Here is an 18,731-nt window from a genome sequence, read left to right on the forward strand (position 1 = left end):
TATTTCTAAGTTAAAGTTCTTGGTTTTATTACTCAGCAGTCTGTAGAAGACTTCTTTCACAGTGTCGCATGTAAAAGCAATAATTCAGATTTTAGGGTTTCATCATTCTTCTGCAAGCTTAGTGAAGTTTTTGGCGCATTTATTAAAAGTAATTTTTTGGAATATTTTATTCAATGATGTACAGAACTAAAACTCAATATTAAATACTAATGATCCCAAACCAAAAGACTAGTTCAGCATTTTGCCATTTAAACCTTATTGCCAGATGTATGAATATATTTCAATGTGACACAAGAATCTGCAGTGATTCTTAGCTCTGTTTGTGTCATAATACTTTAAAGACCCACTCTAATGAAAACTACGTTTTTGGTGTTTTTAACATGTTCTTGTGGTATTTTTTTCATGATGGAGGACAGATGAAAAACTGCATTTAAACGTTTTTCTTTATTTAAATTTTTGTGAATCAGGAGCAGACGAAAAAATGCAGATTGAAAAAGCTTGTAAGTGTGATGTACACATTGCTACGGCAAACCACAAGCTCCATGCTGCGCCTCATTCTGATGCATTTGCTTGCAAATAGATTCATATACGTCTTCGTTTTCCTCGTCCAAGCTATCAAATTTTATGGCTGATTGCTCTGTTGTTAGCTTGGGGTTGTGAGAGGCTGTCAGCTAGCAGGAGAGCATGCAAACAGATGGATGATCAGGAGGGGAGTGGGCTTACTCCAGCCCAACAGTTAGAGGCAAATTTGCAATGAACTACTGTCGCTCTGCAGAAACTTTGTCCTCTAAAACAACACGTTTTTTTTTTATTTTGGCTTAAACAAAACAAGGCAAAACGACATTTAAATTTTTGATTAAATTTAAAGTCAAGTTAAAGTCCCATTAGCTAACATGCTGGATGTGTGAAATGTGTTCTCTGCATTTGACCCCTGGGGGAGCAGTGAGCTGCAGACAGAGCCACATTCGGGATGGTGGTGTAACACCCAAATTCAACCCTGCTCAGTGTCAAGCAGGGAGGCGTTAGGTCCCATTTTCAGTCTTTGTTGTGACTCAGCTGTGGATTCAAACTTACCGTCTCAGGGCGGACACTCTTCCACAAGGACACTGAGCAAGAAAGCTGGGAACGCTTTGAAAAATAAATAAAACAATGAGTGGGACTTTAAGAGCAATGCTGGCAGTTTGTACTCCTATAAGTCCTTAAATGTCACATTGAAAATAGGAAATGTTGTGTGAAAGTAACTATTAAATGAAAAAACAAGTCATGAAAAGGCAATCAAATATTAAGATTTGGATTTACATTTATACTGTGGTACTTGTACCCAAATATAGAATGAGGACCAACATTCTGGCTTCAGTGCAGTCATTATTAGCTTTTTTTCTGAAAGCAGACGAGAAATTTCCCTGATGAGATTAGTGGGAATCAAGTCTAATATGCATGTGGCGTCTGCTGCATGTCAAGAATTCTCTAACCTTGTTCTTAATGAGAGAACTAAATGATGGGAATCACATGTAATTAACCAGAGAAGATGGAGAGAACATAATAAAACCACTAGAATTCAACTAGTGGAGGAATTAAAAAAAAAAGCAAGAATGGTTGTAGTTGCTTGGTGCAGCAGTGGTTAGCAGTGTTGCTTCACAGTGAGAAGGCTAGAATCCCAGCTGGTTTCTGTCTGTGTGGGGTTTGCTTGCTCTTTCTGTGCATGCATGGATTTAATCTGGGTGCTTTGCTTTCCTCCCACAGTCATCGAAAAGGACGTGCCCTGGCTTTTTACTAAAGTAGCTGGGATAGGCTCCAGCAACCCATGCGACGCTGCACAGGCTTAAGCAGAGCAGAAGCTGGATGGATAGGTCGATGGTTGGAATTGTTTTCAGTGAAGGTAAAACTGAATGCAGATAACTATCACTAATTCTGTAAACAATTTGGCAAACTTGTCAGGTTCATGGTTGCAGGGAAGTGAGATAAACTACTACTTCAACAGTGACAAGTGTTCTTCAGCGGAGCTCATGGAACCATTGTAACAAATTTTGCTGAACTGATGCAAATCTTAAAAAAAAACTAACTTAACCACAAGCATTTTTTGTGGAAAATGTGTTTAAAGAAATATATATTTATTTTTTCTTGTTGTTTCCATTGTAAAATGTAGACAAAAAAAACTCAAAAGTTACTGAAGAAGCAAAACTTTTTTAATGATACATCTGTATTGAAAAACTGGAAAAGCTAATGTCAAATTATCTTAATTTAAAAATTTAAAATAGGGTGATCAGCGTTAAATTGTGCTTTTAAATAGTCAACGTCATGATTAAATTAAAAAAAAAAAAAGGAAATTTGAATAAGCTGAATCTTAAATTACTTCTAAGTGTCTGAAAATGCCTTCCTGTTCACTCTTACAGATGAAGATTTAAATGTTTCTGGAATAGAAGGAGGTCTGCAGCAGACACATGTTTGAGGCGACTTTTGGGAAAGTAAATAAAAACAACAGGAGCTGAACTTGGCTCATTGTAATAATTAATCCACAAACTGGATGAAATTTGGGTCAGGGACCTGGAAAAGTGATCTCTGTGGTTCAGATTTTACTGAGCACCAGGTTTTTGTTCCTTTTTTGTTGTTCTTTTCGCTCAGTTACAACATCATTTTATTTGGATCTGCATGATCTTTGCAAAAATTGCAGTATAAAGCACCATCCTCACCAAAGTGCACAAAAACATAGCTGGTCTTGTTTAGTTGCAGGTCTTGTTTCTTAGCATTGCACTGAAATAATCTACCAAAGCCATTAAAAGAGTCTCATCACCAAAATAAACTTGCTAAAAGTGAGGAAAGAGTTTAAGGCTAGGTGCAATTTAAAAAACTGTATATCAGTGGGCGTGGCATTTCCTGGTCACTGGAAAGATTTGCTGTTGATCAGAATGGTGACTCCAGTTTTTTCTAAACTCTTGCACCAATCTGAGTGCTGAGCCTCTGTTCACAGCAAGGCTCCATTGGTGTGATTATGAATCATCTTTTTGAAACATCTGTGTCTCTTTTCCACACAAATCTCCTGACACTAACACTGTTTAAATATGTTTTCCAAAATCTAAATATATTTCTTGAAAAGTCTTATTTGCACTCATTATCCCGCAGCATGTGGTGTGTTTCTCCCAACTCTCTTGTTTTGCCGGATATCTCGTTACTGTAAAACCTTATTTTTTCTTCAAACTGAAGGGAAATCAAACATTATTACACTAAAATTTCTGTAGCACTAAAATAACGAATATTAAAAAAATAATCCTGGTGTTTGATGTACATGATGTAACAGAGAGAAAGCTGCATGGGATTACTTCTTTTTTGTATTTTCAAAAAAAGTTAAGTATTCACTTCAGTTCAATTCAATTTATTTATATAACCCAGTGTTGCAAGAATAATGTCAATGAGCTTAGAAAAAGTTAAAATTCATTCGTGTCTACCTTTTGGCAGAGATATGATGATACCTGTGTAGAGCTTAGTTTTGCTGTCATTTATACCTTAGAAATGTCCAAATCAAGTGACCATCTTGTAGCCTTATCCTGCTATCCTAAAATAGTAACTGACTCAGGATTATTGCTGGGTCTATTTAAAGGTCCACCTCGAGCTGTTTAAATATTCACAAAAGTCAGGAAGCTATCTGTCCAGATGACCTCAATGAGGTGAAACCATTTATACTCTGCCTTATTTTTAGCATCGAGATTTTTTTTTTATCTCCATTCTATTAATTTGTCTGTTATTAGAGTTCATTTGATTTAATTGTTTTAATGCTAGAGTCTGAATGAGGACCTGAGACACTTGAAATCACCTTTTACCACATAAGCAAGAAATAACAGATCCACACAGTTTAAACAAAGTCTTTAAAGAGATTTTTATTGAGCCTTTTTATATCCCTGAACTTCAACAGAGACATGATTTTATTTCAGCCTGTGGCCAGGCCATTATGAAATTGGTAATGCCATCTGTGGATGCTCAGAAGACTTCTGCTTTAACTCTGGGATGTCTGGACACTGTTTTTGGCTGCTGTTGTGTTTTTACCTTTTTTTTCAACCAAGCTTCAACAAAATACTAAAATAACACAAATTAAAATAAGTTAAAATCTACGTTTAACCAATGTTTATGAGTTATTTTACATTTTACATACATGCTAAATAGGTTCGGAATAGGCTCTGATCAATTCTACAGGCAGAAACTATTTTACTTGTCTGGAAAATCATTGGAAATTAAGCATTTTTACAGAACAAATTAAAAATTTCTCTTGAAAAACTTTCATAAAGTAAAAGACAAGTTTGTTGTTACATGTAGTCATCTATGAATGTGACTTTCTTTGAGTTCCCCTGGACTGCCAAGCGAACTGTAAAGTTCCTCCTTAGGATGTGGGCTCTGTGGTCTTTACGAAGGGCGTAGAGGCAGCCTCTCTGGCTGTGCGAGTCTTGAGACTGCTGTCATGAAATCCTTATGGAACCTGAGCGTGAGTGAGCTGTCAAAGTCTCCCTGACATTGAGGATGTGGTAAATCTCCCCAACCTGCTTAACATTCAAGCTCACCATCATCTAATAAGCACAGGGACAGATTAATGAAAGTCTTCTGTTGTGATGAGTTTTAACTGCTTTTTTCTGTGCAGGAGGGACAACCTTGGATGCCAGGCTAAGGATATGATGAATGAACTGAGAGCACACCAGCAGACTTAATGTGGAAAAACTAAGTGAACAACTTCCTTTAATCTGGAAAAATAATAAAGCAGTTGTGACTGAATTCAAAGGATGATATGATGGGAAATTTAGAAGCATCCTTGGTTGTTGGTGGTTCATTTTGGTGCACCACTATGTCACACACAAACAAAGGAAATCCAAACTGATGTTTTCAGGTAAAAAGACCCCCCCCCCCCCCGCTGAGTAATGGCACGGTTTGGTGTCTTTTTATACTTTCTTTGGCGTCAGTCAGGTGATGTAGATGTCTGTTCCTCCCATCATTACACCAGATGTCAATTGTCCATCAACTCAGCTGCTTTGTGTTAGTTAAATGCTCTCAGTCCTCTTAAGAGTTTGGGGTCTCCAAATCTAGGCCTTGTGGACCTGGTTCCAGCTTATCTCCTGTGGATTACCTGGATCAGGTGTGTTTGGCCAAAAAGCGAGCTTCAATGGCAGATTGATTGGAAAACGTGTAGGATACCGGCCTGTCAGGCCTGGATTTGGACACTGAGCAGTACAGTGCGGTCCATTATAAAATGGACCCACTAAAGTGGAGTTCATGTTGGTTGTAGGTCCATAGAAAAATGGAATGGCCCAAGTAGGGTGGAGCTACTGTAGAAACCTTTTGACTGGCTGAAGGTTCTTATGACAAAAGAAATCTCCAAGAAAGCGGCTGTATTTCTCTTTGCCGCCCGCAATCTTCTCTCAAACAACAATAAATGCTTTGTGTATACAAAGTACCAAATGCCAAGTAGGAAAATTGAGCTGCTGGATGACCACCATTGTTGTTGTTGGGTTTACCCCGCTTGCGGCGTGACGGTCCAACTTTGAGTGGTAATGCTCTCCTGAATTGCCTGGACCATTCTAAAGCAGACCAGACTAAATCTTACCGTACTGTACCACAGAGTGGAAATAGGGCTTTTGTCTTTCTCAGATCCTTTTTGTCTAATCCCTTTTATGAAGTAATTTTTCATGGTTTTGCTTTGTCATGTTTGGGTTCACATTTTGCTTTGTCATGCTTAGCTTTAGATATTAAATTAAGTTCCCGTCTACAAGTTTCACTTCTGCATTTTGGTCTTCACAGCCCTCACACAGATGATAATAAATCTTCTTTTAATCATTTTGTTCGACAGCAGCAATAATAAATAAAAAAAACCTCTAAGGTAGAAATGAGTCAATTCCTTTATAGTTTACCCACAATTCTCTGCAATCCATTGTCCTGCAGGATCCTGGTAACATTTTGTTATATTGCTTTTTTATTCTTTCTTTTATTTACAAAGGAAGTTGGAAGATTTAGCTGCAAAATGACCCAATAAATGAGTTTTCATTAACATCTCCTGATATTTAAAACAATAACTGAAACCGTACCACTCTGAGGCATATAGATTAATGATTTGAGGAGAACAGTTAAAGTTCCACATTGGAACCCCATCTAAAATAAATATTTTGAGGAATTCCATGAAGACAAAAGTGTTCAGAATAATGAGTGATGTAATCTGATGCACTGCCAGACTATAATCAACCTGAGACGTTCATTTTATTGTTTAGAGGTAAGTGTTATGTAAAAACTGTTTGTTGTGTCATGTCACAACCAAACCGTTAAAAATCTGAATTCCATTCTTATTTCCAGCATCTTTGATGTCCACTGTGATTCCAAATTTCTGCTTCTTTCATTTTCCTTTGTTTCTTTGTTTTAAATGGCAGAAACCTCAACATGCATGCTGGATCTGCAAAATGATACTAAACGATGCCTTTACATTTCTTCTGCTGTCATGAGGAGCGTTCAACAAAGACACTTTTTCAACGCCACCACCCCAGCAGTGAGCATGCTAAAGCATTCAGAGTCGTACTGCCACATGCAGAGGAGGGAGAGTCCCAAAAAAACCCAGCCTGACTCTTTATTGCTACTCTACTGTGTCCACCGGAGCACAGAGAGTTGGATGTGTGAAAAGAACCCTGCAGAAATCTCTCATTACTGATTACATAGAATACATATTCTGGCTCTCTTTCTGTGACAAAGGGTACATGTTTCAGTCCTCTGAGCAGATGTCGTGACTTTCATCTAGGGACTAAAAAACGCTTTTGACAGACATTTTCAATTTATGCACTACTGCACACAACTGTCAGTCCATCTCTGAGGAGAAATGTGCAGTGTCTAAAGTCACACACTTCATATCAAAGTCCCCCCAAAAGAAAAGGCTAATATATCCTTGTGGAACCATTAGGATGGTGGTATTTTAGTCAAATATCTGATTAATAAGATTTGGTCAAATAACTCACTCTGGTAAAAACTGTTTAACACGTTCTTGTGGCAGATGTGGAGAAAACCGATCTTAGGATTGCATCTTTGAGTATTTCTTTTTTTGATAAAAAATTGTGAATCAGGAAGACCGACGAAAAAAAATATTTTTTTTATTCAAAAAATATTATTATATCCATGTAAATCTTCATGTTCCTTGTCTGAGCTGGCATCTGGCTCAATACTGTATGGCTGGGAGCTGCAAAATAGTTCAGCATTTTTGTTGGACCTGTAATGTTAGGTTGGGGTTGTGAGGGGCTGTAAGCTAAATAGACGGATGATGGGAAGGGGCAGGCTTACTCTGCCCCAACAATCGTGCCCACAACTCAAAGGCAATTTTCTAATTAACCACTGTCGCTCTTCAGAAACTATGTCCTAGAAAACAACACAGGTTTTCTTTCTAATTGGGCTAAAATCTGCATGATCATAACTAAACAACCAAATGGAACACTTTTGACAGCAGATCAAAAGAGGATTGAAGTGGAACTTTAACCAACTAAAAACGACTAAATGCATCATTTTTGTAGCTGAATCCCAACGTTTTAATTTGCTAAACAGCAATCTGCTGAAATGCTATTAAACTGTGAATACTGCAAATATTGTTATCCTCTGTCTTCATCTCTGTCTCTCACTGCCAATTTCTCTCTGTCAGCCTCCGCCTATAGCCTCCTCCTCTTTCTGCCTGACAAATGTCTGAGTTTTATTTACTCTTGTGACAGCAGTCATCTGGGCCTGTCAGGGCTGGAGTTTTAATCAATCTGGTCTTAACTGGATCTTCCAGAGCAATGAGAACCAGCTAAATATACAGAGCTCAAATATTCTTCTTTCACATCCTAAAGGTCACGAAGGAAGGAAAGAACTTTTATCTTCTTTTTTTGTAAGGATATTTCACTTTTATATACAGTTATCTCCCCTTCATCGTTAACAGCATCTTAACAGTAGAAGCTGTCCAGGTGCCATCACTCTGCTCTTTCCTCTGTTTCCCATTTCACCAAATTCCTGTCTTTAGATCTTGATGGTTTGCTGCAGAGAGGACGGTGTGATTGGTACAGTAGAGGGAGTGCCATCTGCAGCTCTGGCACTCGGCATTCTTACAGCTCTGCTGTGGCCACCCCTCCAACAGCAGACGTACATACACAGAGGGAGGGAAAAAACACCAACCAAACCTCCACCCCACCCCCTCCTCTAGCCCCCACATAGCCTTCCTCTTTTTCCTCCATCCTCCTGCAGAGTTGACTTTGTATTCCATCCTACTCACGTCCAGTGTTTATCTGCAACTTTGCCTTCTCCTTCCCTTCATTTTTGTGTCTTCTTGTTATCGTCTGTTGTCCTTCATAGCATTTCTCAGGGAAGGAGCCAACAGGAAATAATTCTGGGTCTGCAGCCATGACAGTCCCCTCTTCAGATGCAGTTCTTATAATCTTATATCTAAAGAGCATCTGAGTTGAGAGGCTGTGATCAGTTCAGGAATGGCATGTGGACTGTCTTTTAATTTGGGTTCAGAACAAATTGCCCTCATCTCCCAAAAGGCTTTTTACTTGTTCCCTTTTTTTAAGTGCCGAGTCAGGGTTCAAAAGTTCAAATGACCTCAACCAAAAGCCTTCAAGGCTCTGAGTATTACACAGATTTAGCTGACAGCACAAATTTAGAAAACCAAACTACGCCTGCCATTATCACCGCTTTCATAATTTCAAATAATCCAACTGAATTCTCATGAAAAGAGACGTTTCTGCAAATGTTTAGAATTTGGTTTATTCTTGAATCAGCTTCAACACAAAATAAAATAAGAAATTTTTCCCGTCCTCCCAATGTTGTGTCTGTAAAATTTGATGTCTGTTCTTCAATGAAAAAAACAGTTGTTTTTTGGTTAATAAAACTAGTTGTGATTATGTCATCATATTCCTTATGAAACCAACATTTCGTCAGAAATATGAAAAGAGAACATGGATTTCATCATTGTTAAGCATTTATGGTAGAAAGATTACATAACCATATCCCAGCAGGCCTCTGGAACCACCAGTGAGAAGAAGGTCATGCTGTTTCTAACCTCCCAGCAAATGCTAAAATGAATTGTAGTTCATATTACAAGTGAAAAGCTAGTTTCTTGCATATTTTTACTTGAAAATCACACAGCTTGCTTTGGATAATATATCTCACTGTACATCTTTTTACACAATAAGCAGGTTTAGTTGCTGGATCAATGTTCCAGACAGTGGAATGCCTGGATGCCACATAAGTGAAACTAAAAGGGGGGCTGGTGTTACAAAACAAACATTTTTACTCATTCCCCCCTGCGGTGCCTTTGACTTGTGACTCATCCACAGACTGAGCCAGTGAGGAGGAACAAAGGCAGATTTCAACTGAGATCAGAGTAAGCACAAGTTTATGAAAAGTCAGACTGATCGCTCAGATGTAAGATCAAGCCGTCCTGTGTGGTGCTGGCTTTCTGTCTGCATTCTCAGACTTCAACAGATTGGAATTTATACATGCTTTACAGAAGTTCCATCTTTTAGAAAGTTGCTTTTCAGTGCAAGAATAAGGAGCAAACATGGAGCCACATCCGTTTTTTCTGTGATTAATTGATTTGATTAACGAAAATCGTTAGTGCATGTTTGCCTGCACGCAATGATCCTATTGCAGGCTTACAGTCCACAACTGCATCACAATGACGAGTGCATGACTGAACGAATACAGATACAGAAGCAATCAGCAGCAAAACAGTTGCATGGTCAAGAGAAGAATCTGTAATCTGATTAGCATGTGACACCTATGAGAAAAAAAAAACACACGCCTGAGCTTCATTGCAACAGTGATAATAAGGAAGCAACGTCATTGACGATAATAGTGGGTGTGCTTGACGCACTTTTGTGACATCATCAAACTGCTGTTTTCCACTAAAGTTAGTTCATTTCTTTAAAAACGTTTTTAAAAAAATTGTAAATGTACAAAACTTCTCTAAAGTTAGGATTATACTGTTAGCAACACAAATATTATCTATAGCATAATAACAGTGACAGCAAGTGTCTTGCATGTGTCTTGTATAAGCAACGCGATTACATTTTTCTAAACAAATGCAGATACCAGGGGGAGCAAAACAGACTTTTAACAAACTCCTCCCAAGTGGTGAACTGCATCTGGTTTTCATCGCACAGGCCAACACATACAACCCATGTGTGCTTTTTTTTTACTCAGTATGGTGAGGGGTAAGAGTTGTTGAAAAATTTGAAGATAGCTGTTGGAAATCAATCACCCAACAGACTCTGTGTGTCATGACACAGCAAATAAAGAAGGTTATTACATAAATAAAGACATTTAAATAAACTTCAATTGTACAAACAGATTATAGTTTTTTTAAATTAAAGTATTATTTATTACATAAATCAAGTTTATGTAATAAGAGGCATTCAGAGATGGTGTAACACTATAAGGTGTGTCATTATCCTGATTGTTACAAAATTGTAGGAGAGCATTTGAATTAGAGGGGGGTCATTTTCTCCATAGTACCATCCCTGATGAAGTTTTGTGCAAAGAAGCAACACTTGCACTACATTTTTTATGATGTTTGAAAATGAAAGTAACTGAAACCAGGTCCGTTCACAACTGAACCACTAGGCGGCACACCGAAATGTGTTATGTTTTTAAATATAGTTTAACATGTATATTGTGGTTAATATATTTGGAGAGACCTGATATTCCCACATTTTTAAACCTGTGTTTGCAAATACAGAGTTTTTTTAAAAATAAATTTTAGTTTTAAGTGTGGGAAATAACACCAAGTTAAAAAACATTGTTATATTCTACTTTAGGATTAATCGCAACCTAATCAGAACTAACAGAAACACAGTTCAGTTCCAATTAAACTAAATTTATTTCTAATCAAGGCTCAAAGTTCACACTGCTGAGAATTGCATTCAAAAAAAAGAAAAAACTAGGGCAGTTAGCCAAAATGCGCTCATTTTTTTTGTTTTCATTATATTTTTGGCATCTCAGGTTTTCTGGTTATCCAGTCCTTCAAAGTTGAAATCCAATTGGTGTTTTGGTGCTTTGCAACCATTGTGGTAGCCAGTTAATTCAGAAGAACAATGTCATTTAGTGATGAGGTTGAGAGATTTTTATGCATAGGGATAGGATCTTCTTCATGCAGTGGGAGATAAACAACTTTACTGCCTGTTGTTTTCTGGCTATTGTGCTCTGATGCCCTGTGTTTCTTTTATTCTTCGTTACCGAGGTCTCTTTTTAAAAAAAATAAATAAATAAAAAGCTGTTTGCTGGGAACTATGAGCAACTTTTAGTTATACACGTGAACTCATAGCAGTGTGATTTAGTGCCTGTTTCTTCATGGTGCCAATAAACAATGACAGGTCGTCACAACACAATTGAAGGGTTTAGCAGGTGCATTGATGAGCTATATTGACTTAATGGCAGAAATCCTGATTTGGGCCGATATTGGGCCAATTGTCTCTTCCTATTGGGAAGTCTGAGATTTGGTGACGTTTAAGCTAGCCAAGATGGTGACGGCCGCAAACCTGAACAACTGGCTTCAAAGACCACCAATGCAAACTAAGTCAAGGCGACCATGCAAGTGTCTATCTTCGTATTTCAGTTCCCACCTTGCCCACTCATGTGTAAAAGTGTCCTTGGACAAGACACTGATCCCCACATTGCTCCTGGAAGTTACAGAATGGCGCTCTGAATAGTAGCGACGCCACCATCCGTGAGTGAGTGAGTTTAAATGGGTGAATAGGACTGTGATTGTAAAACGTGTTGGACTTAAACCAAAGTAGAGAAGCACTATATCAGTACATCCCATTTACCATTTGTATTGGAGCAACTTTGAATGAACTGACTAGGGTAAGGCTGTTTTTTAAAATAAAAAGTGCACAAGTAGCAATTAAATTAGTCTCTGGTAGATTTTTATTTGTATGAAGGTTTATTCTCACTATCAAGTTGAAAAAAGCAATACTGCAAATGGATTTAAAGCATGCATGTGAACCTATGGTAAGGCAATCCACTGACTCTGCTGTGCTATGTAAAAAATGTTGCTGGATCAGCTTGTCCCAACTGTCGCTTTAAGAGAAAGTCACTGTTAATCAAAAGGGAAAATTACCACCTTTACTCTTCAATAAAAATTTTCAGTGTGAAAGTAGCTTCATTAGTCAAATTAATATTATAAATCCTTGTACTTGTTCTATCTTGAAGAATAAGTGAAAAAATATACAACAAAACACTGCGCTTAGATAAAATCAACTAAAGATGTAGAACAAACTGTGTTGAAAGCAAAAACCTTTTTGACATATGGAAAAACATACACACACATACACAACTATTCCGTTCTCTCAGCTGACTGCTCCTCTTCAGGCCAGTGAACTCAGAGAAAAGCCTGCACACTTTTGCACAAGCTTTCACACAAACTGCTGACATGACATGCCTCATGCCCACATCTGTATGGTTCTGGTTTGCTTTCCTCCTTCTGTCATACGTCAGAGCCAAAGTCAGCCAGCCACTCTGATGATGGCGCCTCTCTCTGAACCACAGCGACCACCAGCAGAACACCACAAAACCAAGTGGCGCCCAATAACAAAGATCTACAATCAGATTTGCACACAATTGTTTGAGGCTGACATTGTTTTTGTGGCAAAGATCTTCTATCATATTTATCGAGGTCACCTGTCATCACTCTTTCTGTATTACTGGCTCACAACCTGTTTTAAAGACAAAACTAAATAAAACCTTAAGATCGAAAAAAATGTTTGGCAACCTTTGCTGTGTATCAGTTTTTGTTTTGTTTTAAATTAAGTGTGCTTGATGAGATATTAAAGAAGCTGGATGAGAGGATGTTTCTATGCAAAAAGAAAAAAAGGGTTTAAAAAGATATATAATAAAAGAGGACAATAAATGTGTTTAATCTTAATGATTATGTAAATTTTATGTGCCAAAAAATTACTTAAAAATGCATTAAATTTTATTAAGTCTCCAAAGTATGGGCTTTTGCCTTGCAGCAAATATCTTTGCTTATAATTACTAGATTGTTTTGATTAAAGTATAAAAAATATTAGTTTAAAAAAAATGAAATTGTACAAATAGATAATTGTTTTTTTATTTAAATTATTATCTATTTTTAATGTATTAATTTGATCAAAACGTAACTTAATATTGTCTGTATATCTGTGATACATACTGTTCTGTATGTCAAAAAGAAAAACAAATAAAACAAAATTCTGCTGAGCCAAACTTATCAAAGGTGCCACAAAGTAAGAAATGCAGAAACGGATCAAACTTAAGCATGGCAAACTGGAATACCAAAGCTGGCTTCATGCCTGAAAGAGTGTCCTAAAAAAAGCAGAAAGCAAAAAAAATAAATGAACAGGATGTTCTCCACTGTCTTATGGGTAATCTTAGCTGCAGATGAAAATAGACTCATCTATCACTGAAACTGAACAATAATAGGAAAAGTAATGCGGTGCACACAAGAATTACATTCATTCAGTGGTTAGTGGATCTGAGAGTGTGTCACAGAAATGTTTCCAGAAGAAAAACCCTGATCACATTGATTGAGGAGTCTGTAGGATGAAGAGTTGGACCACACCAATCTGTGAGTTCTTAACATCATTTAGATGAAAATGTGTTTACTTCATAAAAGCACTAAATGATCCAGTACCTATAAGGATGCATGGCGGGTGGGGCAGTCTTTTTCCTAAAGTATTCCCACACACAATACTGTTCAACAAGCAACCTAGAAACAAGACTTCTTCTCTGGGAAACGGTGGTGCTTTGAGATACCCAAGTGTCTCCCTGCAGAGGCTTCTCTACATTTAGGAAGAGTCAACATGTCTAAAACTGATGTTTGCAACACGAGCAAGAAGAAGGCAAGAAATCTTTGAGAGACAATGCCAAACATCTGAGAGATTCTTACTCACTCAGCTCATGTTATCACAGGGTGTCTAGTTTTCAGAGCAACTGCACCTAGGAGACCTGGAAAGGTTGAGTTGCTCTGGAAAACAGAAATCCTGTGAATGTTTAATATTAACAAGAATCACTCTCTGAGTGGTAAAATGCTGGAAAAACCTGCTCCCACCAGAATTACAACAGGTTTTACTGTCAAACAGATGTGTTGGCATTGTCAACCCCACAAAAGCTTCTCTGCTGCTTAATTACTATTAGAGCCGTTATTTAAACTGTGTTCTGTTTGTTTGTTTTTTAAAATACAAAACTAGTTTTAATGTCACTAAAGTGCATAGAAACATCTGGAGCAAAATGAAAGAGTAAACAAGTGTAGTTCTGAAATTGAAAAGGGAAATTAATCAAACAGTGATGCAACAGCTCTGCAAACAAGCATTTCCCCACACCTTTTTAAAGAAGTTGGAGATTTTTTTGATGTGGAAAAACAACAGCGGGCTGAACTTTATGCAACTTTATGAAACTAAAATGTCAAGGGATTTGCCATTAATTCTTGTTTACTCGTTTGTTTATACACATATTTAATTTAAACTTGATTCTCTTGCAAGAAATACAAAGAATCTGGAAACTTTATCTGCACTGTTCAGTACCCAGGTATGTATCTCTGAGTCACACAAGTTACAGTTTTGGCTAAAGATGTCCTGGATCCATTTTAGGTCAGTGAAATCGGCTTGTTAAAAAAAGAACCAAGATCGACTATGAATCATATCAGTAACCACATTTTTTTAATAAATATTACACAGAAAAGTAAATTGGGAGTATTTCATTGTTTTAAGTAGTGATTACGTGATTTCAAAAACAGAATGAGGGGAAAACATTGGCAGTAATTATAACAAGCTGGAACAATAACAGAGAAAAAAGGCCATTGATGGTTGCCATGGTAAATGTGGACCCCTGGTGGGTTTTGCCAACAAACTCCTCCTCCTATCTCCTCTCTGCTCCATTGCAATGCTCTTCCCTCCAAATATTTTTGGGTTTTTACTCAAGTTTAAACAACAAACGTTTTCTCTTGCTGTCTCTTATTCATATCTGCTGTTTTCTTATTTTCACTCATTCCTACTTCTTTGTTTCAGTTTTTTTCGCTCATCACCTCCTCCCTGAATCTTTCTGCACTCCAGAATAGTCTGTTTGCTTATTTCAGACAAGCCGTAGACGGTGTACAGAAAACAAGACTGGACAGAGAGATGCCCAGAAACAAGAGGATTTTATTGCCTTCCCAAATTTTTACAGTTAACTGGGATGATGATGTTCCAAAAATAATGTGAATATTAAAATATGCGACTGCTAAAGTGTACAACCCAATTCCCTCTGAATGACAACAGTCGACACAACCTGCTGTTCACACAGCAAAGTAGCGCAACATGCAAAATAACAGGGGGGTGATTTGTTTACAATAATAAAAATGTTCCACAGAATAAAATATTAGACCCAGATATGTTATGCTATCCTGTAGGGGCGTAATGATTCATTTTAACAATAATTTGATTAATAGTATAATTTGTGATCACTAATACAATTTATAGTTAAAATAGGTTCATTTTTAACAATCCAATATGATCCAATTCCCTGACCTATAATTGATCCAGGACATCTCTAGCAAAAACTTCAACCAGTATAGCTCAGAGGTAAATACCTGGTACCGAACAGTTCAGGTAAAGTTTCCAGATTCCTTGTATTTCTTGCAAAATAATCAAATATAAATTAAATATGTGTACAAACAAACAAGTAAACAAGAAATAATGGCAAATCCATTCAAATTTTAGTTTCATAAAGCTCCGCCCACTGTTGTTTTCCCACATCAAATGAATACAAACAGAACATTATTGGAACATTTTACCACACTGTATGGTCACATGACTGGAAAATTCAGTGTTTCCACACATTGGACTGGAATGATGGCGTGATCATTTTTGTCTGCAATCACGTGTGTGTTGTCTGCTGTGATGTCACTTGGTCAGTTTACATTAAAGTAAAATAAATCCATCATTTCTCAATCCAAATAGTATTTTCCAATATGGAGCACTGATTTATCTAAATTAGAAATGCATTAAGAAATGATTGTATACCATTTTTATTGGTATTTGATTTGATACGACAAACATTTTGCCTCAGACAGATCATTCTGGTTGGATCGTTGGAATGGAAATTGATTAATGAATCTTTATACCCCTTCTATCCCGTAATGCAACTGCTGCCAGCTCTAAAGAAGGTTTAAAAGCAACAGCTCAAGAGCTGCCATAACCAGTAGCTGAGTCAGTCACTACATGGATGACTAAAGACCTTACATCACCCCTATTGTCAGAACCCACGTGAAAAGTGCATCTTACAACACAGCAGTGAACCTGAATGTACAATAAACTGGGGGGGGGGGGGAATCAAACCTATCTCTATTTTTTGGTACAGACCGTCCACCCCTGCAAAGACCGCAGCTATTTGACCTGAACCCCAAAGGAGAAGAAAACACCTGCAGAATGAAAAAGGAGCATCTCTGGTGTGAACCTGCTGAACCGTTATGTCAACAGCAGTTAGGGGTCCAGAGGTGTGATCCCCACTCACCTGTCAGGCTGTCGTAGCACTCGATCTCGGTGATCTCCACGGCTCTCCGCTGCTCCTCGGTCAGCTTGGCCGCGGCTTGGCTGAGCAGGTTGACCTCGGAGCCAGTAGTCCCGTCGACCACATGCACCCCTTTGAGCTGCAGCAGCGCCCGGTGATACTTGCCTATCGCCTCCCGAAATTTCTTCTCCTTGTAACAACGGTGACCCTCCGCCTTGAAGTCGATGGCTTTTTGGATCTTTCCCTCCATCTCCATCTCAGCGGAGCCAGCTCGATAGCCGCCGCAGCCTCCTCCTTCTCCTCCGGCGGCCGCTGCCAGGCTCCGGCCCCCAGTCTCCGGGTAGCTTTTCAGGGTTTTTATTGGGTGTTGTTTAGCTTCCATGTCTCTCAGTGGAGGCAGCTGGAACGGACCATGGCGCTCGGACACGGAGGTGTGTTTGATCGTGGACGATTGGAGCAGCGTGCTGTGCATAAAGGACGCAGAGACGGGGGCAGGCGGCGGCACCGGAGAGCCGACCAGCGTCGGAGGAGCAGTGAAGTAAACTGGCTCAACGCGCGGCGGTCTCGCGCTTTGCAGTTTGTGCTTTGATAATAACTGTAAAGGATGTCAGTCCAGAAAGCGAATAAAAACACTCATACGAGCTGTTAAAAAAACTCCCCAGTTCCCCAAAGCTTCAGTCTGCTATCCGTCGAAACATAAAAATTCCTCCTTTGGGTCTTCTCGTAGAAGGATGCTCGTGTGCAGCCTTTAAGGCACGCGCAGCGTCAGCACCACGGACAGCGCACACGACAGCCCCTGCCGCGCTGCATTGTGGGAAAAAAGAGAGATAAGTCGTGAGGCGTCACTGCAGTCAACATTTCATAAGACAGAAATCCTAAACCTAACAGTAGTCGATCCAAACATGCTGCTAATACAAGTATAATAAAAAAAATACATTTATACTAAACATTTTGAAAAATTGCCTGCCCCTAATAGTGAGGCTGTTAATTAACACAAAACATGGCAAATTACCTCATATAATTTTAGTATAAAGTTCCTATTAAATCAGGCTAACTCTAGCCCTCAAAAAGATCTCCAAAATTATCAAAATCCGTAATTCTATAAAAATATTTTTTTGACAAAAAAAAATCATCTTGTTCTTTTTATACATTACAAATGTAGCCTAATCGCGAGAATGCATCATTTTATTGACGTTTAATTTATGTTATTTTGAAATCTCTTCTTAGATAAAAACATATTTTTTTAATCACCTAAAAAAGGCTTTGAAAAAAAAAATGTTGGAAAAAAAATTGACATGTAGTTGAATCTCGTCACTTGTGAATTGAATTCATTTGGTATGCTGTCAGTGACACCCAGCCCAAGAACCTTATCTTCAAAGGAAAATAAAATAGAACCCGTTCAAGCAATATTTCTTAAACAATCATTGGTACTCATCCTTCTAGCAAGAGAAAAGCACTTGATGACTTCCGCTGATAGGAGACCCAAAACCTGGATGCTAAAGAAGCGTAGAAAAGTAGAAAAAAGGTCAGAGCGACCCCTATGGGAAAAAAATGTACATTACAACAGAAGTAGAGTACATATTACACATAAGCATTACTGTTTTGTTTGAAAATTTTAGCAATCTTATTTCAGTTTTTGTATAATTTGTAGATGTGATAGGTCATAAAAATATTTTAAAATCAATTTAAACCAAAATAATAAGAGAAAGTATTACAATTTTAAGCATTTGTAGTTGTGTAAAGAGGATTTTGGTGTGCTTAACAGTACCCACTAGGATGCCCTCGTAAAGCAACGTAAATACATGATACATGTTAAGGGCTTGTCTTTAGTATCACATTGACCCCACAAAAGAGGAAATTACCTCAGAAAGTTGAAATTGCCAAAGCTAAAAATAAAACAGAATTTAATAAATGAATACCGGTACATAAATAACACAATTCTAGATTATTTCATTGTAGAGATTTCCGCATGGGGTCATTGGAAATATATTATGTGATATTATAAAATAAAATGTGGTTTAGCTTACAAATTATAAAATACTATTGTTACCTTATGTAACAACGTTAAAGCAACATTTAAAATCCAAACTGTGTTTTACATGTTAAAGTGCGCAGGTGAAAACCATTAAATCTGAAGTACTATCATTATCTGCCACATCCTTCACTTCACTTGTGTTCACTTGGTTTTAAAATGTTTTTAAAGTTTCCAGTTTCAGCCATAATTCAAATAA

The 18,731-nt window shown here is 37.8% G+C and overlaps 2 protein-coding genes across 2 annotated transcripts in view; one reads left to right on the forward strand and one right to left on the reverse strand.

The window, feature by feature from the left end:
• The window catches only part of map3k10 (mitogen-activated protein kinase kinase kinase 10), a 59,798-nt gene extending 55,739 nt beyond the window's left edge, over nt 1-4,059 (forward strand). The window contains exon 11 of the mRNA XM_078929940.1: nt 1,744-4,059. Coding sequence (XP_078786066.1) covers nt 1,744-1,826 — 83 coding nt within the window. The 3' untranslated portion in view covers nt 1,827-4,059. The remainder of the gene's footprint in view (nt 1-1,743) is intronic.
• ttc9b (tetratricopeptide repeat domain 9B) overlaps nt 1-17,278 on the reverse strand; it is a 30,341-nt gene extending 13,063 nt beyond the window's left edge. The window contains exon 1 of the mRNA XM_004075386.4: nt 16,504-17,278. Within this exon, the coding sequence (XP_004075434.1) occupies nt 16,504-16,972 (469 nt within the window). The 5' untranslated portion in view covers nt 16,973-17,278. The remainder of the gene's footprint in view (nt 1-16,503) is intronic.
• Nucleotides 17,279-18,731: the final 1,453 nt, after the last annotated feature.

This window comes from Oryzias latipes, chromosome 13 (assembly GCF_053564925.1).
Source record: "Oryzias latipes strain Hd-rR chromosome 13, Olatipes_Hd-rR_3.1".
Taxonomy (NCBI): Eukaryota; Metazoa; Chordata; class Actinopteri; order Beloniformes; family Adrianichthyidae; genus Oryzias; species Oryzias latipes.